The following is a 27,515-nucleotide window of genomic DNA, read 5'->3' on the forward strand; positions in this document are numbered from 1 at the left end:
AAAACTATGGCATTCCCTGCCGCAGAGAGTTGTTGATGCCAGTTCATTGGACATATTCAAGAGGGAGTTAGATGTGGCCCTTACGGCTAAAGGGATCAAGGGGTATGGAGAGAAAGCAGGAAAGAGGTACTGAGGGAATGAGCAGCCATGATCTTATTGAATGGTGGTGCAGGCTCGAAGGGCCGAATGGCCTACTCTTGCACCTATTTTCTAGGTTTCTAAAACGACAAGGCATCAATTCTGACGTGCTCAGATGGGCAGAAATGCAGGACCACAAAAGACACGGCAAGCACCAGTGACACATGTAAAGGTTTATTGTTTCTAATCAGACTGTTTAAAGGCTGATGTAGACATCTTTCCAACAACACTGCCCATTTTGCCCTCCGATCCATTACCTTCGAAGACTGCAATGTAGAATTATTACAGCACACGGCAACAGGAGCCCTTCACTCCATCAGGTTCTTATACTCACTAGAAGCAACTGAGTACCTGATGCAATCATAGGTGCACAATGCGGCAAATGTTCACCCAAGCCAACATCTCACTGACGGACACCTGTACATAAGAGTACACAGTTGAATCGGATGGCTTTAAAACTGGGTTTATTGTGTATTAGACCATAAAAAGGAATTAATGACATTTACCAACCGATTTCACAAGGATTTCCAAACCATCTGCTACAGTACAGTCACTAAAACTTACCCACCTTAAGAAAAAGCAACGAATACCTCGTGCTGAAAACTTCCTTCACTACAGCTTAAAACCAACAAACAAAATAAAGTTGCGATTTCTGTCAAGAAAACAGGGAAAATGAAAATATTGGTCCAATTGTAAAAGTTCACTTTGAACACAGGCCTTTTCAGTAACCCTCCGTGGGTGGCTCCATTTGATATCCATTTTCAGCCAACATGAATCCATCTCCAGACTGCATCGACTCCTGATCCATGTACATGTCCTGACTGGTTTCCTCAAGTTGTTCTGGAATCCCATTATCCTGCAGTTTCTCAGATTCCTTATTCCTGTCTCTATCCCTGTCCCTGTCTCTGTCCCGCTTGTGATCTCTATCACGGTCCCGTTCCCTGTCTCTCCTCCGGTCACGGTCTCTATCCTTATCCCTGTCTCGGTGACTTCGCCTACGGTCCCGATCCCGGTCTCTATCTCTGTCCTTATCTCTATCCTTGTCTCGTTCCCGTTCTCTATCCCTATCCCCCCGCTCTCTATTCTTCTCCTCCGCTTCAGGTTTAGGCTCAACTGGTTCAACGACTACATCGACTGGCTGTGCGTCATTGTGCGGTCCATCACCCGCCTCAGCCTGGTCTACGTCTGTACGTCCTTCCTTCTTATCCTTATCCCTGTCCCGGTCCCGATCTCGCTTACGGTCGCGACTACGACTGCGCCGCTTGCGATCCCGATCTTTGTCCTTATCTTTCTCTCTGCTTCGCTCGCGGCTGGTGCGCGCCTTCCTCTCTTCCTTTTCCCGACTGCGCGAGCGAGGGCGGCGCCGCTCTCTGGAACGGCTTCTACGCCGCTCGCGCTCCTTGTCCCTTTCACGGCTACGCTCACTGCATTCGCGGCGATCCCGGTCTCGTTCGCGATCCCGGTCCCTGGGGGAAAAAAATTGAAAATCATCCAGGAGAGGTTCAGAAATAAATCAAACCAAACTATTTTAAAAGATTCCTGCCACGTCAGTTCAGATTTTTGTTTGGCCACTGAGCATTTCTTTGTAGTGGGGCAGCTCAGTGAGGTACAATTATTTGTTGGAGCTAGTGAATAGCACCACCTAAGGCCCAAACTACATATAATGCATTTACTGATAATCAGAAGGAGCTCAAAATCAAATTGGCCATGTAAAGCACACAGGACTGGAGTCATTGGGCGGAGTGTCGATGTTTTTAGTATAAGGAGTGTTGCAGTGGTGTGGGGTGGACTGGGTGCTCTTTGCCTTTCCGTCATTGTTCATGGGTTCGTATGTAACCTTTAGGGCTGCTGACGAAGGGCCGTGCGGCTCTTTGTCGGCCGGCGCAGACACAATGGGCCGAAATGGCCTCCTTCTGCGCTGTAAATTTCTATGTTTCTAATTACACTTCAGCACATCAAAAATGAATGTTGAAATAATTGCAAAAGACAGGGCAACTAAAAAAAAAAAGCTGGAGTTTTAAGGCAGTTATTTAATTCTGGGGCTGCTTTTGAATTGTTCTGAATTACAGGCGTAGTTCAGTGGCTATTTTCCAGAGTATTTGCCATCGTCACCATCTGCATAACACTGTTACTATTACTGGCGCTCAGCAACGTACCGGGAGACTAACTCCCAAGAGCCGCAGTAGGCAGTGTAAAACAGTCGCGATGGATCCAACTGGGACTATCGGCACACAAGCAAAAATAGCAGGAGCAGCACTTGCAGGTTGTGGCTCATCACTGGAGCACTGCTTTTCTGTTGACAACATTAAAAAGATAGGTCCAAGTTTTTTGTTTCTCTTCCTTCTCCAGCAGCAAAATCCTCCCCAACAGCACTCCATTGTGGCACGGCATAAATTTGCACAGCTCGCCCATCACGTGGCAGACTCCCAGTTTCAACTATGCAAATGTAGGCCACATACTTTCTGGTGCTGGGTTACAAAACAGCAGCACAGACCTGTGTAAGATCGCTCACCTAGAGTAAGAAAGGTATTTGCCCCCCCCCCCCACCCCCCAAAATAAAGTAAGTTTGCTCAAAGAGAAGTAAAACATCTCTGAGTGAAGAGGAACTGCAGCAACATAAATAAAACGTGAGCTGTATTGCTATCCGATAGTCAAAAAGAATTGAACAAGTATGATGCCTGCTGATACATGAAACATTCCATAATGATCAGCCATGATCTTTATTGAATGGTGGTGCAGGCTCAAAGGGCCGAATGGCCTACTCTTGTACCTATTTTCTATGTTTCTAATATCACATCCTCATTCAAGGGGAGGCTGCTCACATTTACAACTGGATCTCAGGTTCACTGAACACAGTTGACACCCGTTGGAGGTCACGAGTGTAATCCAGCGCAAAGTCTCTAGGTTAGCACGTTAACACAACTTAGAGCAGCTTGTTCACTGTGTGTTCACTTACTGCACCGCGACGCTTCTCACCTTTCATCATATCGCGGCGCATCATCCCGACCTGAATGTTTGATATTAACATCTGCACCACCTCTGCGAGTGCCCCCAAGCCCGCCACCTGCAAAAAAGAAACCAAACTCCATGTTTGCACGTCAACAGCACAGAATCCGATGCAATCAGATTTGGGATGTCACTGCTCCTTCACCATTCACCCACTCCCAGCAGCACAACCAAATCTAGGCACTTGACAGATGGTGCAAAGGGAGGGGCCAGGCTTCACACTATAAACCTAAAAAGTGCATCGCAGTTCCCTCACACTCTTTTTTTCTTTATTAACGGGGGGTGGGGGGGGTGAGAAGGGCGGGTGGAAAATTGGAGTAAACTCTTAGAATAGCGTTATCTTCAGAAAGACTGGGGTGTAGGGAAGGGGCACAACGACACTGCACTCTATACGCAGGATATTGTCTCTCTCAGAGAATTAAGAGCACCATCATTACACTACTCAGCCATCTACTTGTTGGCTGAACTCTCGAGATTCGGTTGGTACTGGGGAAAACTAACCATCCAGTGGCAGCAGCACTTACTATTGACTCATCGACAGCTCTTGCAACAGTCACAACACAAGCGCCTTCCTCGCACCATAAACCATAATTTATTGATAAATTCATTCACAGTACTCAGTGAATGTGAGCGAAAGCGGTAAGGAGCGTGCTTATGTAAAGTCCACCCAGCAAGAATACCAACGACGTCAAAATCTACTGATCAGACCGGATAATTTAGAAGTTCAGTGCTCAGCGAAGATTCCAAATCAGACAGAAAGAGCCTGTGTTTAGACAGTGCCTGATCACATCTGAAATGTTTGAGCACTTAAATTAATTTATTGTATGTGCAGTGCAGTGGCAATAGACTTTGCTCTGCACAAAATGGCGGTGCTGTTTGCCTACGAAGCAATAAACAGCACTGAGATGAATAACCACTAGTTTTTGGTAGTATTGGCGGAGGGAAGTTTATTGACCAGGACACCATAAGCAGGTCCCATGTCCGCTTCCACAACTCAGTGGATTCAAACCTCCCGTACTATGCATAGATCAGCGCATAATACACCTCCACTGGCTATACCCGTGGCTCTCGTAATTGTTAGTTGAGGTAGCTGCAGGCATCCAGCAGTTAAGCACTGTCTTTTGACAATATTATAGCTGTTCCCCAGCAGTCCAGATAGATCTGTGCCTGAACAGATAACTGCACCGATCTGCAATTTCAATGTTCTAAACACCCTGAGACATGAATGTCCTGAGCAGGGGTGGGTAATCGGCAAAAAAGGTTTGGGAACCAGACGACGTTTCCTGTAAGCTGCTCCAGGGATCCCATGCAGCTGGCTTTTCAATGCATAAAACGCGCATGCATGGTATTTCGAGTGACCCACGGAATTTATTTATTTATTTTTTACAGGGACAATGGAACCAGGCGTTCTTTACAATCTTACCGAGCCTCCTTGGGCGCCATCCTTTGACAGTGCGGCCTCTCTCCACATCAACCAGAACTCTCCTCCCATCAATCTTCTTACCGTCTGCGTGTTTGTATGCAGCTGCAACAGAGCGTGCCCAGAACAGCAACTAAAAGTCAGTGGGATTGAACATGGCAAAGCCCCACCCAGCCCCTCCCCTTTTTTTAAAAAAAAAGGAAAAATATACAATATTAACTTTACATGCAGAAACAAAACCTTTAGGGAATAAAACCAGCTCGCTTCCCCCCAACCCACTTCCCTCCCTTGCTCCTTCAACATTTGGAAGCAGGCTGTTAAATGAAAAGCAAAATCCAGGGCTGGCTCCTCATTTTCCCAATACAACACTGCATTCTGGAAAGCTGCCTTTTAGCTCTGCTTACTCAGGACAATCAGCTTCTAGTCTTCACATTTAAGAGCTTTTAAATTGTGTCACTTTTGCAAGAGTTGGTTTCATTGGTAAAGGGAAGAGCCAACCCCGGCTAGTGTACAACACTGAACCATTGAGATCTAATCCTGGAAAGGGGAAAAAAAACATCTATTAGAACAATTGTTAATTGAATCCATTACTCAAGCACTCATCACACTCGCTCACCTTACTCAACCAAACTCTGCTAGATTCAGGGGGAATTTAGGCCCCAAAAAATACCACAAAAAAAAATTGTTGCAACAGAAAATGGAAACCAAGCCAATTCTGTAAAGCAACTGAAAACGGGTCGCCCAGCTTGAATGGTTGAAAACCCTCGTTCAGCACCCGATGGTGTTGGGATTGTAGAGAAACACAATGCTGTTTTATTCAGGACTGACTAAAGGGCGCAGCATAAAACAGAACACATCTACCCCAAATGAACAGTGTAAGCTACAGACTCAGGCCAAGATTTAAATGGGGGGAGGTTTAATTCCCACAACATATTCAGCAACTCTGGCCAATGATGCGAGACTATGGCCCAATGTAGGGATGCAAGTACAGCACAGGTGCACTTTTGGTTTCAAAGAGGAACTGACCACTGTGGCAAGCAAATTGATGGAATGGGAAGGAGTCAATCTGATAAAATAAATGTCTCTACTTTCCAAAAGGGCAGGCTATTTTTTTGTTGGGTGGGGCATGTTGTTCAGTTACCCTGTTGGAATCGAAGGCTGTTAAATGCTATTTACTTCCCAAACTCAAATGGTCCTTACCTAGAGCCTTTATAACTGACTCAATCTCAGACACTTGCCGAGAAAAAAATCCCACCGTGCAACATCTTCAAACCAGCCTCTCCCACATGTTTTAGGCTCAAGAACAGACAAGCTCCCTCATTCTTGAGCTGGAAAAGTTTTGCTTTCAAACTAGCCAGTCCCCTATCCTCCAGGGCTACATTACCATTTAATAACCAAATTCTGTTCCAAAACTAAGATCCTTCTGAAAAAGGATATTTAATATTTGCCCGCTGCAGAATTAGTGCAAATTCAGGATAGAGGGAAAAATACCAATTTTGTATTTTTTGTGGCCTAGTTCAGCATTTTCATTCATTGCACCACTCATAAGCTAAAGAAACAATGGGACTATGCTTTCAGTCACACTAAAACAGGGCCATTTTGACCAGGGTTGCAAGATCCTGTGTTAAATTGTTTTTTTAATTTGTTTTCCATCCGCTATACACCACCAGGGAGAAAGAAAAATGGATTAAAAACAGGAACTGGAGGAGGAGGGACGAAGAGGAAAAATAAAATAAGTCGATATAAGCACTACACAGCACCACTAACAAAAGAAAAGAGATTTTACCTGTAAGGTTACTTACAAAAACTGCACTTTAGCCCCCTGCACTCATGAAAATCGGGACGCGCTATCTTGCCAACAGATGGTACAATGTTCAGTGTTTCGACTTCCACTGTTTGTATCTTTCTGCTGCTGAGGATTTACCCTTTACTTACTGCACCTTACCTGCTTTCAGCAGCCATTTGTTTTTTTTTAATGAATTTTCTACATCGGGCGTTTGATTACTTTAACAAGCATATTCAAAAGATAATATATTTACTTATTTAAAAAAACGATCAGAGAAAAATGTCTGACTTGTGGCTTTTTCCTCCTTTCAAATTTACTCGGTGCTATCGCTGCAATTCGAATGTCCAAAGAACACCAATTTCTACAAGACTGAATCCACACAGGACAATTTAAATGGGGTTTTGGCTTTCTCTTACCATAGAATGCTAATAAACATCTATTAAAACCACTTTTCAATGCTTCTAGTTTCATTTTGTTCTGTCATACTTTTCAGAAAGTGTCTCGCTCTCTCATTACTTGAAACAAAACATTGCCGTTTGGATAAAACACAGGGTTCAAGGTGTCAGACGGCACCCCCAAACAGGCCAAGTGCAATCCAGAACTGACAGCATCCTTTGTGCAGCAACATTTTATAACTGCACTCTCAAATGTAACCAACCTACCAATCAGCTAGGAGACTTTAAATATAAAAACACGAAGAGCCGAATTTCAGTTCTTACCATCACCTGTTGGATTTGCAAAGTTTTAGATTATCACCGCGCTCACACAATACACGAACAGGAATATCTCGGAGAACCCCCGGAAAACTACTTCTGCATACTACTTAAGACCCCCACTTACAAGAAAACTATATATGCAACTTTGCTTAATTTTCAACTTGCGATAGAGTAGAGCTGACACATGGTGGGTAAACAATGAGACTAATTTCAAAATGAGTAGCGACACACGCCTACAATGATGTAGGAAATATCTGACCAGCTGCTCAACTCTAGGACTCATGAGCCTGCAACTTTTCATCAGGACACAATCCCTTACAGGCAACTAGACTTCCTGAGGCACTCAAAATCAGAGGAACTGCAAAGTGAAAAAAGAGACACATTTTTCCATTATATGGATTGGGGTCCTGGGAGACTGCTCAAATGGAGACCCCTCCATGAGCCACTTTTCTATGTATTCCGCCTGGTTGATGCCACCGGCAGACACGATGGGCCGAATGGCCTCCTTCTGTGTTGTAATTTTCGATGATTCACTCACAATCAAAGCCGGTTAGTTTTTCCAATGTGCAAGTCTTTACAGAGAGAAACATCCTACTTGGAGATATTTGATCTGCTTGTGGGATTGAATAAATGTTATATCTGTGATCCACCCCGCCCAAGTGTGTCTTTTTATTTTTAAAACACACAGCTTGTGGTGTTGCTAAATGTTGTTATTTGATTGAAGCAGTGTGTCTGCACACTTGCACAGATGCCGAGGACTGGCTCCGTAACTTTGGTGAGTCACCTAACCTAACAGTGCAACACCTACAAAAATCCATACTGCAATGCAGTCAAAACTCTGGAGAATGCTGTTTGCACCACAGTTCCTGCAAGAGAACTGCATGCCTGCCAGCAACAGCACTGTCACGGTAAAAGTGCCCGGGTAGGTGAAAACCTAACCAGACTAAATACACTAACAAGTGGGCAAATGTACCACGATTTCTGGCAAGCTAGCCTGATCAGAGAGAGAAAGGAGCATTGCAATAAAAAGCCGGAACCATTAGCACAAAACGTGCTGCCAAAAGAAATCAAGAGCTAGGATAGTAACATTTCTTTAAAGAGGGGGTCTCACTATCAGGACCCCTTCTATAGCCAGAACGCAACATGAGCATCCTCCATTCCTTCTCCCACATGTTTTCTTTTCCAAATGAAGAGACAATCAGGTTGATTGACAAACATAAGATAACCTCAAATCATTTGGAGACGAGATCCAGGCAATTTCAGGGTGCCGAATTAACAGCTGTAGACGGACGGCAGCCAGAATCTGTGCAAGATATGCTAGTTCACCCCACCCCCCGCCACCCCCATTTAGCCAGCCGTAAAATTTACTTCCAGTTATCCCCTCCATGGGGTCACTCAGTCATTGCATTATAAGACAAGAAAATAAGTTTCCCCAAATGTTGAGTTTTCTCCCAAGCCAAGGAGCAAAGATGGTGAGAATCCCTCTTTAATACCAGGTATTCTTTGAACATTCGATGTAATATTAAGTATGAAAAATTCAAGACAAGCCAGACAATCCCTTGTGTATTTAAAAAAAAAAATGGAAAAACTTTTACCATGTTTTACCAATGTAATTAAAATACCCTGTTTTACCAATCCAGCACTGCTTCTGCGTTCTCGCAAGCTTCCATTTGCTTGGAGTATCAAAGGCCTCCACGATGTAGACAGGGAATCCCTTCACACCAGCTTACCTGAGCACCTGGCTCAAATTTACCTGATGAGCGTGAATCTTTTGTTTTTTGTGTAGAGCAACTTTTGTTTTTAAAAAGGCTCACTGCATTTTAACAATTTTTGGAAATGTTTTTACGTATATATGAATTGGCACTGAGCTGCAGAATCCACTTTTTGAAAGCCTACAATGTTCTAGGAGCTTTTAAAAAATGTGAATGCATGACATCAGGGTGAAAGGACAGAAACAAGTTCAGGGTAAAAAAAAGTTTTAGGAAAGAAAAAGGTCTATGACATTGCGAATAGCCACGTTACGCTCTACAGCATGAACGGCGGCACATTTTATCCGCTTGCTTCCCAGAAATGTGGTCCACAGTGGATTCCTCAAATGTTGTCTTTCGCAGTAAATTAAATGCACAGTAGAGGAAGGAGGGGAAGACAGAAAAAGCACATAAAAGCAAGCGTTTTACAACCCAATAGAAATTAAGATAGCACCTAGTGTGCAAGATTCCATTGCATGCTGTCCCAGGAACATCACTCTCAGAGGCAGTGATGTTCTATAGCAGTGTTTTAAACAGAGATTTAAAAAAATATATATAGGCCAGCCAAAGAAGATGTTGCAGCTCCGAGATCTAGTATGAAACTAGCTGGTATTAGTTACCGACGTGGTGCCACTTTACAGGCCACTTGTAACTAAGCCAGCAGTGTTTACATTTCAGATTTTTCTCAGCACTATATATCTGTTATGCAAGAAGTGGATAGAATTGTTTTGAGGTCCATATATTTGATGAGAAGTTTATCTTTTTTAACAATTCTGATAATCATTAATTCAAAAATGTTAATGTACGTGATTATAGCTTCCAGATTGTGTTATGATGCATAGATTATAAAATCTGTAAGGGTGCTTTAGCCAATATATAAAAGTTTTTAAAAAGGATGTTGAGATTTTAGCCTCAACACTTCTGTAGTTAACAAACTACCTTCCATATTTCAGCTCTAAACTATCTGTTTCACTATCCTAATTTCCCAATATTTTCCTATCTCTGCACCGGTTATGCACATGCTATTTTCTGCTGTGTGTTATCTACAAGTTTAGCCCCAAACTACCCCCTCTTCCCCCTTCCAACAAGTTGCTGAAAGCCCCTTTAAGTTCCTAAGGAAAGTGTAGAGTTCACTTAAGCTGAAGGTACCAGCTAGGTTTGCCTAACTAATTAAAACAGATGCAGGTAGGCCAGTTCTTGGACAGGCCGTATTTAAATGTAACTCAAATCTAGCATCAATCCTTCCCATACCACTCATGAGGCATGCATCAGGGAAATGTTCAGGAGATGGGGTAGGGGCTAACAAGTTAATTCATCCCTTCCTAGACCTGACCTTGCTTGTGACGGGAGCCTGTTCTCAGCCCAAACACAAAACTGGAAAGATGAAAACATTAGTCTTATTTTTTTTTTAAACATAAAAGAGGGAATGGCATTAGTGCAGATAGAATGTTACAGCACAGATACCGGCCATCAGACCCATTCAATCTGCACTAGTGTTTTTGTCCTACAAACCAACTAGTTTAATCACACTTTCCTACTTTGAATCATAGAATGATAAAGCACAAGAGGCCACCATTCGGTCCATCGTGCCTGTACTTCATAGATCGCATTTGAGGAGAGAATTGAAAATTTTACTTTTGAAATGAAAAGTTTATTTTTTCAACTTATCGTAGCCATTACAGAAATGGCGACTTCAGTCACAAGTGTCAGTGTGGGAGCTGAAACCTTCAAAAAGCCAACGGGGTCAGATAATCCAGGACCAGCCGACAGGGTAAGGGGACGGGGTAATCGTACTTGCTCAAAACCTCACAGCACAGCATTTCTTCCCTAGGCCGTGCTCATACACACGATTCTTTGGTCTGCTGCTCCTTTACACAGGAATGAAATTAAGAACTCAGAGGGGCAAGTTTCTCAAGTACCTGCGCTTTTATTTTATACTAGTTATTAATGCTACAGAAATGTAACCCTAAACCCAATTTAGTGCTATTCTGCTATGTTATTCTACAAATATTTCCTTTGCGGTTAGATTTGACTTTGCCCTACGAGATTTTACTGTAATTAGTCCTGAGTACTGAGGGTTTACAGTGATATCTGGAGCACACACCAAAGGAAACGGGTTAGGAGTTAGTGACGGATTTTTAAATAAATGTATTTAAGGAGCCAGTGAGTCACATTTGTCAATCAGTAAAAATAACCAGTTTTGGTTAGACAGATTGCTTCGGCTCAAACTAATGGATTGCTCCAGTAAGCAAACTGCAAAGTTATTGTTTGCTAGGCTTGACTTTTGATCTTCATGTTCCACCCGCATTGCAAAGTCTCTAGACTTTCAGTTCAGGAAGTGAAGAGGGGCTCATTAAATAATATATTAAATTTCGCATCTTAAAATCAGGTGGAGGGCTACACCATTCCTTTTTGCAAGTTCGATTTCCCCCTCACTACTTCCCTCCTCCCCAGTCAGCAGCTGCTCCAATGCGTGTAAGCTCATCAATCCTCAAATCTCTCGCTCCTTAGCAACAAAACTAGTGGGGAAAACAGCACATTGGAGAGGTTAAATAAGCACACAGTATTTAGCGTTGTGTGGTTTCTAACTGCAAGGTATGAAGGCAAGAAATTAAAAAGAAACCTAGGTGAAATACTTCAACTTTTGAGCTTCATCAACCTTACTTTTCCTTAATCTAGTCCCGTGTCAACAACTATCCCCCCCACCGCAAGTGCCTTCCAGAGAAAAGTAAAGCAGAGGCAAGAGGACTATACAGAGTAGGGAACATTTTTCGAACAGAAGCTACTCTCCCTGAGCATGACTCCCTAATCATGACTGCCTCTAGGTTTGCATATTTTGCTTTGCTCACTCGTAAGCAACCATAATTTTACATAAACCTCACACAAAAAAACATCCCAAAGCACTCACGGCAAATTAGAATCTAAGTGGCCTTCAAATTCCTCACACTTTTAAGTGTAAATGGGGTCTCTTATTCTCATGGTATGAGCTACATATATTAATACAAACACTATTTTATCCACATTTAAATAACCATGATGCCTTTTTTAGCTTCCCATGTCCAACACTGGAAGTCTTCAGGGATACCAACACTGCGCACAGGAGAATCAAATCCAATGCCAGGGTCATCAGGGTTCTAGATTAGTCTGAAGGCTAAAATATAATGTAAAAGCATGTGCTCAGTAACCATCTTTACTCCTTAGCATCAGGGACACATGTGAGAACTGAACTCCAGTATTGGACAGCACCAGCCAACAGGTGTGTTTGTAATACATTGTGTGCCCAACAAAATACTCTATGCGTCATTTAATGGAAGGTTAAATGAAAAAGGAAACTCCATTTGCTTAATCCTTTTGGTTAAAACAAAGATTCTCCATACAAATCGTCTCCAATATCAATCTATCTCCTCTCCTACAAAGTGCCCCCACACATCTGTTCAGATAGAAATCTATATACTGCTCCACAACTGCCCAACAGGAGGTGGAACACCTCGATGATGAGCCAACATCTGCAAATCTCATCCTTCGTACCACTAGACACAAACCACTAGATGCAAAGGCAAGAAAATCAGCAGCTATGGCAATTAACCTTGAAGCAACTCAATGCTTCAAAGCTAACTACGGTGGAAAAAATGTGCCACTATCAAAATTAGTGGACGCTTGGCTGAACTTGGTGTTAGGATAAACAAAATAGGATCAAATCATATCTCACCAGCAGGACAGCTATTACCATGGGAAGGGAAGGGAAGGGAAGGAAAGGAGACAAATGGGAAGTCTAAGCTGATTTACTTTCTCAGTCATGAGCATGTTGCTATACTTTAAACCCAAGCAAGTATACTGGCCAGTTTGGAATAGACCTCACATCAAAGCTAGATTTTGATTCCCATTCCACTAATCTTTCAGTGACGCGAAGCATCAACTCTTTACATTGATAGTCTTTGTAGGTGCAGATCCCAAAGACAGGAATAAGCGACAAGGACACAGAGCTTCTTTACCCCAGGGTTCTAAGCCCCAACAACCTTGCAGCAAAGAGCCTGCACCCCTCCCTCTAAACACTCGAGCTTTCCTGTACCGCCTCTATTGTGTTTTGTGTAGCTTCACCTTTTCCTTACTGCACCCAGTTAGCAAATCTGTTAGATCTATATACTGTATTTTAATCACTCTCTCCTCTCACTGTGGTGATGTATTGTGAGTTCTTACCCATCATACAAACCCATATACCAACCATACAATGAGATGTAAGGGGAGCATTAGCATCAGCTGCAAGCCAGCAGTGGCATTTGCCATCAGAATGGTGGCTGCAGTGACAATAGAAATAACACAGAATTAATATACCCCAGCTTGCAAACACGGTGTACAATTCACAAACAAACTGTTTTCTTAAAAAAAAAATAACCACACAAACAACGAGGCCCCTTTCACAAGATGGTTTCATCCTCATTTAAGAACCAAACCGGTCAGAATGTAATTTTTTTTAAACTTCATGATGAAAAATCTCTCCAGTGCAGTAAAACCTGTGCTATGCAGTCAACCTTGAAGGAACCAAATTCCGGCACCATTTATTTTTAGCATGTGCAGACTCGGCATATAATTACAAAGCAGCAAAAAAATAATCACATGGCCAGAAGATGTTTTACAACCTGCTTTAAATACTGACTATGAATTTAAAGATAGCTAACTAGTCTGAAGAAGAATGGTCTTAAAATTGCAACTTGCGACCATACACGAGCAGGTGGCTGCTTAACCCAAGTCATACTGAACGGAATTCAAAAGGTTTTGATTTAGTTTTAAAAGCCTGGTATTTTAAATCAAGAATGCCAGACCAATAGTTTTCAGTGCAAGTGTCACCTATTGCATTTTTAAAAAGGTACAGACAGATGGGGAGGTTTCTCAAAACCTTTTCAGCCGTGAAAAGGGCCCAATGACGCAAAAAAGTCTCTTTTTTTAAATATAAAAGAAAAAGACTTAGATGCCCCGCGCTGCTAAAAAAAAACTTGTCATAAGTATTAATTGGCAGCAAGGAACTGCCCTCATCAGTCTTTGCTCTCCACTCGGATCATTTCCAACAGTGAAGTTAAGGTTGCGCAAGACATGAATACCTGCAACAAGTCAGGAGGACAGGTACATCCTCAATTAAATAAAAGGAAAATTATTTCCTTAGTGCTGCTGTTTCACTTGAGACGGGCAACTGGCTCAAGCCCATCAGACCAGGGAAGGAAAGCAGCAACGGTCAAGCAAATAAAAGGAAGAATATTCTCACAAACTTCCCCAATAAATGTTAACCCAATGCAATTTAAACACTACAATTTGGGGCAGCCTGGTATGAGCTGCCATTTCAGTTGTCTAATCCACACCCTGGCACAGGTCCAGTATTGGATTCCCAGAATCACATCCAAAATGGAAAACTACAGGGTTAGAATGCCTAGCCCAGTGCTGCAGTGACCTGTGCCGTTGAAATTTACTGACATACAGCAGCCTGTACTGGCACCGAGCAGCACCTGTACTCATTCTGAATATTCATACATTTTTTATTTGCATAAGACTAGTTTAAAAAAAGAGAGGACATGATTCCAGCTGCTCAATACGAATACAATTAATCTTCGGTCATTAAGCAGGAACTGTGAAGCAAGTGCTCACTACGATAGTGATAGTCAAATATAAAATCATCAACATTTTAATGCACTACTATAGCACTTCCAAGATATCGGAAGCTGTAGTATACTTACCACACCATCACAACACAGTGATTATCCTGAAATCGCCCCCCTATAGACCAGCAGCAACTCCAGTTCTAAAATAATGGGCTGGAGTAAATACAGCTGAATCTTGAGAAACAATAACAGGTCCAAGCATAACTGACGAGAATAAATTGTCATCCCCGATGCAAGTGCTAAATTAGGCATAATCCCAGATTTCAGTTGTGGCATTTCTTGGCACTAGTGTACGTCTATCAGGATTCAGCTGTAATCGCTCATTATGGAAACCTGATCCCAACCCAAGGATGACCTTTCAATCTTTTAGCAATTGCACTATGTTGTTCACTATGCATTTGCCACTCTATGATCGAGTAGTTTGTGAGCTGCTGTCACAAAATGCAGCGACAGGCTGATTTGTATCTTCTTCGGGGGATAGGTTTCAAGTACCCAGGGAGGAGGAAAACAGGAAAGATGTTTTACCCTGGAGGTAGAACTGCTTCTAGCTCATTTACAAACAAGTCCCACAGTATACGGAAATAATTAGGTGTATGGAAATCAAATGGCTTAAATATGCTACAGCCAGAAAAGCTGCTTTTTTTGGGATAATGACTAGAAAAGGCCCAACAGACATACTGCTCAATATGCTCTGGTCCGCCTAGCTAACCAAACAGCAGGATTTTTAATGTTCAGTTCTGTAGTCCTATACTAACCAACAAGAAAAAACTTGTCCCAGGTTTAGCATGGCTCTCAATGGTCCCACTAAACACAGGCCAATTTTTCACCACTAATAACTTGGTACAAAGTGACGCTCACAGGCATCACCATATCAAGACACTTTCGGTGGAACCAGCAGCTCACATACAGGCAGGTTTGGAGACTGAAGACTATACTGCTCGATGAAATTAGTCAATCAATGTGAAGTCAAAGTCGATTTGAACATCTTGCGGATAGCTCTATCTATATTTGTTAAGATATTCAAAGCCAGTATGAAAGTTGAGAGCATCAAGTACCAGGAATCCTTGTCACCCAAACCCACTTGCTATGGATCCAACCCCTCAGCCAGGCCAGTAGTTTACACAATAACTAATATCCTAAATTCAAGGGAAATCAGGCTCATCCCACTCTAGAACTCACCTCCTGCCACCCCAAAAGAGGCACCTGTCAGCCACGTGCAATCTGCCTCAAGACTGGTGCACCATAGTAAGCTGACATTTAAAAAAAAATGGGTTTGAAGACAAGAATCAGGAAAAGTAGCTACACTAAGAAACCCGGAGCTATTTTTAAATCAACATCAGGACATACTGGATTGGGTTGAATGTCCTGCGAGCTGTGCACATTTCCTCCCACTTGATTTTGGAAAACTCTCAAAATATATTCCTGAAGACTCGTAGTACATACGGGTCGACACACACAAAAAAAGGAACCTTTGAGAAGTTGCTGTGTATCTATTTGTGACTCCCCCCCCCCCCCCGGAACAGATCCCAGCAAATATATTTGGATCCAGTCAGAGAAAACGCTTGCCATGCAAATGAAATGGGAGGCTCAAGTCTGTACTCGACAAGCTGCGTAATGTTGCACAGCAAGACTGTACTACATACAGCAGCTACTGAGCTGAAACTATTCGCCAGCCAAACCCCCCCACCCCATGAACACACAAATTACTTACAGTGCATGTCTCGCTCATGCTCATATTCGATGAAAGCGTAACCACGGGGCTTTCCGGTCCGTTTGTTATACACCATGTAGATCTGGAGAAAAGAGGACAGGTGGGGAAGAGAAAGGAATCAAAGCAGCACATTAAGAACTGAACAACAGGGATCACATATTACAAAACAATTCATGACCAAACAAAAAACAGACTGCTTGATCAACCAGGCCCCAATCGACACAATTTGCACAGTTCATCCTTTTACTCTCTGCTAAATCTAGAATTATTCTAATCCCTTTAATCATTGATGTACTGGGTGCAAATCTAAATTATAATCAACTGAAAAAAAGTCTCCAAAGGGCATCGTATGAAAATGGATTTTAATGAAAATTTACGACCACTTTACACAAGAGCTACTCTGCAGCCTATCTGCGATACTCTGCTATACAGTGAACGGTGCAATACAACTTGCCGATACTACCACAGACAGTGTCTGGGCCACACATGATAATGTAGTAACATTCAGTGCTTTTTGAGCATCAGAGTAATTGCTCCTACTGCTCCGGGTTCGTCCAAGACTAGATGATGTCACTAATACACTGCATTGCCTGTCAACCAGCAACCGTGATCATCAATGATCCGGACCACGGATCCTCTACCCAAAACGTTAACGTGTCTATTCTCTTCACAGGTGCGGACTGACCCGTCATGCATTTTCAGCTTTTATTACAAGACCCATTCGCTTTCTGCTTACTAACTAGGAGTCAAATAATTATGGACTTATTTGAAGGCTCCGTCCACGAGTAGGAATAAGTTTTGCCTCCAGCAAAAAGAATTTATTTACTTATGAGCGGTGCTTTTATCCTGTTCTGGGCGCTCGAACCAACTTTCATGGCTGTCAGGACATGTGCAACATGCAGATTCAAAAAGAACCACAGAGTTAGCGGACTTATATTCAGCACTAGTGCGATAATTTGAAACCAATTCTTATTATGAGGTGCTTACCCTTTTAATGGGGCCATAGACCTCAAATTCGCGCCTCAGCTTGGACTCTGTTGTATCATAGTTCTGTAATGAAGAGAAAACACGAAGAGCCAATGATTTACACATGCAAAAAAAAACCTCAAGACTTATCAGATATGCTTTGGAAAAACATATATTGCTTCCAATGGGAAATTTACTGTTTACAAAAATGAGTATAGGTTCATATCAGATGGAAACCACTCGTCAGTCCACCACAGTAGATGAACTCCATTTGTCTCAGTCTAGCAGCTATCCTGCTCTCCCAAGAACCCAAATCCACCCTCCAAGGCCAACTCCATATATTCAATACTTAAGGCTGCCTCGAGAATAAAGCAGCAACTTAACCTTATGAATACAATAGCCAACATAGGTCAATTAGCCAAGCTAAACATAGTATTTTTTTTTGATAAACTAGGCTACTTAGAATAAAATTCACATTGCACTAGTCTGGGGGGGTGGTAATAACAGAGCACCAAAATTAGACTTTAAAAAAAGATTTAATGGAAAGAAGGAAAGACATTTAGCACCCTCCATCACACCAGCATGATAAAATATAAACTACGGCACGCGCCTTATTTACTGGCAATGTTGTTTGTATATACTGTAAATACAATAAATAGAATTTAAAGTTTAATTACAACTCCACCGAACACCATAAACTGCTCTCTTGTACAACATGCCTCTGCTTGCAGCTTGTTTCATAACGGTTTTTGGATCTTAAAAGCACCCGAGGCAGTTGGATGACCCCTTTCGAACACGTCGAACAAGACGCTTCTCAAATCTGCACCGAAACATTTTTTTTTCAGCAGAGGGCTAAATACAAACTGAAAACTTACCACCCTGGCAACAAACAGTGTCTTGAAAGCATCGCCCTGTGCATTTGGATCATTGTGAGGATCCCCTGTAGACCAGAAAAAAAAGTTAACTCTCAATTGCTGCAGTCTCAATCATAGTTCACATTTGGCATTTACTATTCATAAGATCTGGAATTCCCTCCAGAAACCTCTCTGTGCCTCTATTCTCCTGTAAGACCCTCCTTATAACCTACCCCTTTGACCAAGCTTTGGGTCGCTTGTCCTAATTATCTCGCGTGTCATATTTTGTTTGACAATGTTCCTGTGAAGTGCCTTGAGACGGTTTACTATGTTAAAGGCGTTCTATAAATGAAAGTTGTTAACAGCAACCAAGTTCAACTTTTCATGTATTACATTTACTTATTTTATTATCTTAATTGTAAGCTGGAGAATACATACTGTATGAAGACACGTAAATGCTGGATTTCTCAGAATACATCATATCTTAAAACACCAGCGCCAGTTTTTAAGTTAGCTGCCCAAAAGTATCTGCAACCAATCAGTTATTGCATAGTTTTGTTTTACTTTAGGGGAGGTCCTGCTGCAACTGTATAGGGTATTGGTAAGGCCACACCTGGAGTACTGCGTGCAGTTTTGGTCACCTTACTTAAGGAAGGATATACTGGCTTTGGAGGAGGTAGAGAGACGATTCACTAGGCTGATTCCGGAGATGAGGGGGTTACCTTATGATGATAGATTGAGTAGACTGGGTCTTTACACGTTGGGAGTTCAGAAGGATAAGGGGTGATCTTATAGAAACATTTAAAATCATGAAAGAGATAGACAAGATAGAGGCAGAGATGTTGTTTCCACTGGTCAGGGAGACTAGAACTAGGGGGCACAGCCTCAAAATACGGGGGAGCCAATTTAAAACTGAGTTGAGAAGGAATTTCTTCTCCCAGAGGGTTGTGAATCTGTGGAATTTTCTGCCCAAGGAAGCAGTTGAGGCTAGCTCATTGAATGTATTCAAGTCACAGATAGATAGATTTTTAACCAATAAGGGAATTAAGGGTTACGGGGAGAGGGCGGGTAAGTGGAGCTGAGTCCACGGCCAGATCAGCCATGATCTTATTGAATGGCGGAGCAGGCTCGAGGGGCTAGATGGCCTACTCCTGTTCCTAATTCTTATGTTCTTATGTTCACTGTCGTTTCGTGCTTGCCAGCCTCAGCTTTCATTAGGTCTAACATTCAATTCGACAGCCCCTTCAGTAAACTTACACATCTTAAGCTCATTTTCAACTTCCTGCTGTCTTCTCTCAATCTTCTCGCGTCTCTGCAAATGGAAAATCATAATATTCGCTATCACACAGGAGAAAGTCAGGTAATCAGCAGAATCATGGGTAATCCAGGAGTAGTATATCCATTAAAAGAACTTCCAATATCATGTGTTCGGTACCTGGGCTTAATAATACAGTATTTGAGTAAGATCAGTCAAACAGACCCTAATATAACAGGTGAGGACAGCACCACTATAACACACAGGTAGGTTAAACTCTCATTGTATAGTGAATTAGCCAAGTTGTGTCACAGAACAGCCAAGTACAGCAAGTGATCAGGAAGGCCAATGGTATCTTGGCCTTTATTGCAAAGGAGATGGGAGTATAAAAGCAGGGAAGTCTTGCTACAGCTATATAAGGTATTGGTGAGGCCACACTTGGAATACTGCGTGCAGTTTTGGTTTCCATATTTACGAAAAGATATACTTGCTTTGGAAGCAATTCAGAGAAGGTTCACTAGGTTGATCCGGAGATGAGGGGTTGAGGAAAGGTTGAGCCTCTACTCATTGGAATTCAGAAGAATGAGGGGTGATCTTATCGAAACATAAGATTATGAGGGGGCTTGACAAAGTGGATGTTTCCAGTGATGGGGGAGGACTAGAACTAGAGGGCGTGATCTTAGAATAGAGATGAGGAGAAATTTCTTCTATGAAGGTTGTAAATCTGTGGAATTCGCTGCCTCAGAGAGCTGTGGAAGCTGGGACATTGAATAAATTTAAGACAGAAATAGACAGTTTCTTAAACGATATGGGGATAATGAGTTATAAGGGGGCAGGTGGGGAAGTGGAGCTGAGTCCATGATCAGATCAGCCATGATCTTATTGAATAGCGGAGCAAGCTCGAGGGATTGTATAGTCTACTCTTGTTCCTATTTCTTATGTTGCTTCTGTTAGCAGATGGGAAAGGAAAACTGAAATCAGAAGGGCTTTCTATCCAATGACTACTACGGAAAAGTCCATGCGTAGACAGTGCTTGGGAACAGGATTAGGCTCAATGGTGATGACCCTGTAACAAAAATCCTATGCACCGAATGTCTAGATAGGCAATGCATGTATCCTCACACACACACACTGGCCACAAGGTGATGAAAAGCTTGCAACTTCATGGATCCCTACAGCAGTTTTCTCTCTTCAGGAAATGAGGGGAGACATAGACAAGCAAAATAATTCAAACAAAGAAAAATAGTAATAGAAGTCCTCAAAGAATTACAGCAACAAAGTTATTTTCCATGACACCCATTCAAAATGCAAAAGCCACCCTCTTCTACTGTACTTAAACTCGGCTCATACATCTGGCATCAACTGCTCACCTTTCTTTCCATACGCTCCTCCCGCGTCTCAGCTCTTGTCGGAGGCGGGGCATCTCGAGGGTCCTACATGGAGCAAAAAAACCGCAATCAAAAATTCAGAACTACAGTTGCAGGATTTCCCCCTCCATGAAATCCAGGAGGCTCACAAGTCTTCACTTTTCCTGGATAGAGGCCGGCTAGGTTACAAACCGCAGCACAAGCATTTCATAATGATCATTAGCCAGCGTGCTGCAGAATAAAAACAGCACATGACTACATTGCGACACAATCATACAAAGTATCAATGATCACTGTGAAAATGTGTCCCTCCAGCAGCAATCTTGTTCAACTGCAATTCTTTTCCTGCATTAATACAATTGCAGATTTAACACCAAATAGTACAAACCCACATCTACAAAGAAACATCAGCCACCTTCCCCACTCCCAAACAGAAAATGAACAAGACTTCACTGAACTAGAAGACCATTTCAAGCTAAGTCCCAAAAGTGAGGTTTGTGTAGTTTTATTTTGAGCTCTGTGTGTCCTGGACAACATTCATCCCTCAACTTCCACCACCAAAACAGTTTAATTGATCATTTATCTCTTGCTGTGCACAAGTTGGCTGCCATATTTCCCAAGATTACTATCCTTCAAAAGTACTCAATTGGCTGTGAATCACTTTGGGATGCCCCAAGATCTCTACAAATATATGAGCCACAAAAGATTTGAACCTGGCCCCATCACCGCCCATCCCCAAATCAAATGGAACGAGTGCGGTATAGATCTTTCATGACGTCAGCATCTTCCACGAGGAATCCAGTTAGACGAGTATTAAAAGCATTAATAGAATGTTAAATATATCAGTGTTCCCCTTCTAGGCAAAGTAAGGAACTCCAGTTTTGAAGTTCTGGAAAAGAATGAACATTCACGTCTGCGAGAAGAATGAGTTAGGAACAGCAAAACGAAAGGAAGAACATGTAGAATTTAGGAGCACAAAGAGAAAATTTAAAAGACCAAAATGATTATAAGATAACTTTCTGAAAACGGGAGAGTAATTCTGCAAAATAACTTCCTGGGGCTTGCCTGCTCACCCATGTGAGCTTTGAGATAAATCTTCAAGGAGGATTCCTGAATTGGCTATGAATTTTTTTTTTCCTCTCCCAAGAGATTTGGATGGGGGGTGGGGGGCTGAAGACAAGGATAGCAGAGACCTGAAACCTGGGATGGGGAAGGAGGGGGAAAACTACATATGGGCCCATGTGGTCCTTTGTACTAGGCAATAGACAAACGAAACCGAGGTGGAGAAACTGTTGTAAACATCAGACGCAGGAGGAAGCAACCACCTTGACAGATACAACAATTTAAAATCAGATATCGATGATATTCAGATACCCATTTATGTCTACTCATATAGATAAAGAAAATATAGAGAAAGGTGGGGAATGAGGAAGCGAATTGAATGCATGGAGAATCGCACACCCAGAAAAACATACAAACGGTCAGATCAAGCATCTGTTCAAATAAGTTGACGAGTTCTCCCAAGAGGACTGTGAAAGGTGAGCATGGTTAGGTCCGTAAGGGTACTCACACCAGGCACAGGAAGTATTCAGTATCTTATGTGTCGGAAACATCTCAAAGCGTCTCACGGGTAAAATTTGCTGGTGCAATTAATTGGTGTGGGGTTAATTTGGTGGTGGTGTGAGGAGGAATGAGGTATATACAGGTTTAAGGACCAGGGCCCTAGCTCCCCCCTACAACACTCCCCCCCCCCCCCCCCAAAAAATCACCATACCCCCACCCAAATCAATCATCTCCCTTCAAATCTTAAATACATATCCCACTAAAATGCATATCACATCACACATATTCCCCTAAATCCACCATATAAAACCCTCAACCCATCAGCTATCACCTCAAAATCCATCACATTATTCATATCACGGCTTAAATTCATTAGATAAACCCTTAAATCCATCCCAGTCCCCCCCAAATCCAATCTACAACCCCCCAAATCCAATCTACAACCCCCCAAATCCAATATATAACCTTAAATCAACCCTAGAACCCCTAAATCCAATATATCATCCCCTCAAAATACATACCCCCCCCCCAAATTCATCATATAAATCATTGAAACCATCATACAATGCCAAAATACATAAATCCCCTCAAAATCCATCCCATCATAGAAACATAGTAAATAGGTGCAGGAGTAGGCCATTCGGCCCTTCGAGCCCGCACCACCATTCAATAAGATCATGGTTGATCATTCACCTCAGTACCACTTTCCTGCTTTCTCTCCATACCCCCTGATCCCTTTAGCCATAAGGGCCATATCTAACACCCTCTTGAATATATCCAATGAACTAGCACCAACAACTCTCTGCGGCAGGGAATTCCACAGGTTAACAACTCTCAGTGAAGAAGTTTCTCCTCATCTCAGTCCTAAATGGCCTACCCCTTTTCCTAAGACTGTGTCCCCTGGTTCTGGACATCCTCAACATCGGGAACATTCTTCCCGCATCTAACCTGTCCAGTCCAATCAGAATTTTATATGTTTCTATGAAATCCCCTCTCATCCTTCTAAATCTATCACCCCCTAAATCTATCTTTATAAACCCGCAAATCAATCACAATTGTATTCCCTCCCAAATCCATCATTTCGCCATTGCATTAATCAAACAGGCCCCCAAATCCACCTTCCAAACACGCCCAATTCCACCCTACAGCCCTCCAAAATACACCTTACAACCCCCCAAAATACACCCCCCTAAAAAAAAATCACATTAACCATATCCCATCTTAAATCCATCATATCAACCCCATAAAATCCAATAGTTAATCCCCCCCCAAAATCCATCACATCATATCCCCCTCCACCCTTAAGCCTCCAAAATACATTATATATACAAAATAATTTCCCCACAATCACATTAACCGTATCCCATCTTAAATCCATCATATCAACCCCATTAAATCCACCCAAGTCATCCAAAACACACTATTATATAATCTATCCAATACACACTATACATTATATAATTGACCCAATGCACACTATATAAAATATATCTACCCAGTACACACTATGGGCCCAAGTTTCCACATGATTTGCGCCTGATTTTTAGGAGCAACTGGTGGAGAACGGACTATCTTAGAAATCGCAATTATCCATATTTTTTTTTCTGCAGTTCTAGTGAGGTAGAACAGTTCCATGTTGGAACAAAATTTTTTCTTCAAAAGGGGGCGTGTCCGGCCACTGACACCCGATTTGAAAGTTTCCACAGTGAAAACGTACTCCAAACTAACTTAGAATGGAGCAAGAGAAGATTTTTGTAGAACTGAAAAAACCTGTTCTACACATTAAAAATTTAGGCGCAGGTTACAAATTAGGCGTCCAGAACGAGGTGGGGGGGGAGGGAAGTCATTAAATTCTACAATAAATCCTTATTTATACTTATACAAATAAATCCAACCTGAATAAAAATTTATAAGCAAAGAAAAGATTAAATAAACCATCTTCCTACCTGTGTGAATGCTGCAGCAAGCCTCACAAAACGAGGCAGCCGTTCCTGAACGCGCAAGGGGGGGGGGGGGGGGGGGGGGGGGGGGGGGGAAGAGAGGAAGCCGTTCCAGATGGCCGGGGACCGACCGCGCGGGGGGAGCCGTTCCAGACGGCGGGCGGGAGGGAACCGACCGACCAAACGCGCGCGGGGGGGGGGGGGGGGGAGAGAGAGAAACCAACCGACCGAACGCAGGGGAGGAAGCCGTTCCAGACGGCGGGGAGGGACCCAACCGACCGACCGAACGTGGGGGGCCGTTCCAGACGGCGGGCGAGCGACCAAACGAAGGGGGGGGGGGGGGGAGAGAGAGCCGTTCCGAGCGGGGGAGGGCGGGCCCGACCGACCGAACGCAGCGGGGGGGGGGGGGGGGGGGGGTTTTAGACGGTGGGAGGGAGGGAGGGAAGGAGACAGAAGGCTGCAGGAAACCTCAGAAATTGAGGAGCCATTTCCCGACGGCAAAAGGAGGAGGTCGTCGGGAAACGGCTGCCTCAACTTTGAGGCTTCCTGCAGCCTTCTCTGTGCTGATGGCAATGTGCTTTTATTAAAAAAATGTTCAAAAACTAAACAGCTACAAAGAACTACAAAAACGGCCGAGTGCCAATGTTTCCTTCACATTGCGCGTGCGCGAACGCTCCAACGCGCAGCGTTGCCGGCAGGAAAAAAAACTAATTTAAATAGTACCCGCCCCCTCCCACTTACAAAATCGGCGCGAGTGTAGGCTCCGCCCCCCTGACGCCGCGCCAAACAGACAAGGAGCTGCAGAACGCTTCAGAATCGCGTGGTTTTTTTCCGGCACCGTTTTAGACGCGAAAACGTGCGCCCAGCTCGGAGGGGCGCCTGTTTTTTATCGTGTGGAAACTTGGGCCCTATATGTTATATAAAATCTACCAATACTATATTATATATAATCTATCCAATACACATTATATAACATATAATCTACCCAAAATATATTATATATTAAAATCTACCCAATATACTATATAATCTAGCCCATACACTACATGTTGTATATATATGCAGCGAATCACATTATAAATAAATAATACGCAAAATACATTATATGCATATATATATATAAATTTAATATACACAATGCATTACATGCATATATATATTTAATATACACAATGCATTACATGCATATATATATTTAATAAACACAATGCATTATATGCATATATATATATATAATATACACAATGCATTATATGCATATATTTAATATACACAATACATAAGCATATATATATTTAATAGACACAATACATTATATGCATATATATATAATATACAATTATATGCATATATATATATTTAATAGACACAATACATTATATGCATATATATATTTAATAGACAATGCATTATATGTATATATATATTTAATATACACACTACATTATATGCACATATATATATTTAATATATACAATACATTATATGTACATATATATTTAATATATACAATACATTATATGTACATATATATTTAATATATACAATACATTATATGTATATATATATTTAATATACACAATGCATTATATGCATATATATATTTAATAGACAATGCATTATATGTATATATATATTTAATATACACACTACATTATATGCACATATATATATTTAATATACACAATACATCATATGCACATATATATATTTAATATATACAATACATTATATGTATATATATTTAATATATACAATACATTATATGTATATATATATTTAATATACACAATACATTATATGTATATATATATTTAATATACACAATACATTATATGCACATATATATATATTTAATATATACAATACATGTATATATATATTTAATATACACAATACATGTATATATATATTTAATATACACAATACATTATATGCATATATATATTTAATAGACACAATGCATTATATGCATATATATTTAATAGACAATGCATTATATGCACATATATTTAACATACACAATACATTATATGCATATATATATATTTAATATACACAATACATTATATGCATATATATATATTTAATATACACAATACATTATATGCACATATATATTTAATATACACAATACATTATATGCACATATATATATTTAATATACACAATACATTATATGCACATATATATTTTGTACACAATACATTATATGCACATATATATAATATACACAATACATTATATGCACATATATATAATATACACAATACATTATATGCACATATATATAATATACACAATACATTATATGCATATATATAATAGACACAATGCATTATATGCATATATATTTAATAGACAATGCATTATATGCACATATATTTAACATACACAATACATTATATGCATATATATATTTAATATACACAATACATATGCATATATATATTTAATATACACAATACATTATATGAATATATATATTTAATATACACAATACATTATATGAATATATATATTTAATATACACAATACATTATATGAATATATATATTTAATATACACAATACATTATATGTATATATATATATTTAATACACAAAATAGGTTATATACATAATATACACAAAATAGGTTATATACATATAATAGACACAAAATACATGATATATAATATACACCATCCCCCCACAGCCCCATTAACGGTGTGCCATGTTAAAGCCGCCCTCTGACCCCGTCCCCCTCCCCCACAGAGGGCCCGCAGTGAGGCCTAGCTCCCTCTGCCTCCCTCCCAGCCTCTCTGCCTCATCCCCCCCCGCCCGCCCCCGCTGGGCCTCTCGCCCTCACCCTCTCTCACCTCGAACTCGGGCACGAAGCCGGCGATGCCGGAGTAAGGCTGGTTGTGGTGCTTCTCGTGCGGCAGCTTCTCGAGCGGCGGCAGGTAGGGCACCGGGTCGCGCGGCGCGAACAACGCCAGCAGGTTGGGCGGCAGGAACTGAGTCATGGCGGCGGGCCGGGCCGACTGGCGAACCCCCTCCTACTCCTCTTCCACCACCACCACCCTCGGACAGTCTTTATTATAAACAATTAAACCCCCGACCACCGACACTAACTAGTATAACCAGCGGCTGACCAGCCGACGCTCCGCGCGCCGCGAGGAGAAGGAGGAAAAAACAAAATGGCCGCCGCTCCCTCACGCTGCTCTGCCTCGCTCCGTATCCCTCCGCCGCCCCTTCCCTCACCCTCACAAGAAATCAAACTTCCCCCCTCTCTCCCCCCACTTCCTTTCGTTAAAAAAAAAATAATCCTTTCCCGCCTTCTGTTATGCACCGGTTTCGTTTGAAAAATGTCCTTCCCTTCGTGTTTTGTTTCCGAATTATCAATGCGGATTATT

At 41.7% G+C, this 27,515-nt stretch overlaps 1 protein-coding gene across 1 annotated transcript; it reads right to left on the minus strand.

Moving 5' to 3' along the window:
* Positions 1 to 296: 296 nt before the first annotated feature.
* Positions 297 to 27,302, minus strand: snrnp70 (small nuclear ribonucleoprotein 70 (U1)). Its single transcript, XM_070861795.1, has 9 exons — positions 26,979 to 27,302; positions 20,619 to 20,681; positions 19,251 to 19,305; positions 18,015 to 18,079; positions 17,161 to 17,223; positions 16,174 to 16,255; positions 4,568 to 4,669; positions 3,115 to 3,202; positions 297 to 1,604 (listed from the first exon to the last, which is right to left on the minus strand). The coding sequence occupies exons 1-9, from the start codon at positions 27,123 to 27,125 to the stop codon at positions 860 to 862; spliced, it is 1,410 nt and encodes a 469-aa protein (XP_070717896.1). The 5' UTR covers positions 27,126 to 27,302; the 3' UTR covers positions 297 to 859.
* Positions 27,303 to 27,515: the final 213 nt, after the last annotated feature.

The sequence above is a fragment of the Pristiophorus japonicus genome, chromosome 19 (genome assembly GCF_044704955.1).
Source record: "Pristiophorus japonicus isolate sPriJap1 chromosome 19, sPriJap1.hap1, whole genome shotgun sequence".
Taxonomy (NCBI): domain Eukaryota; kingdom Metazoa; phylum Chordata; class Chondrichthyes; family Pristiophoridae; genus Pristiophorus; species Pristiophorus japonicus.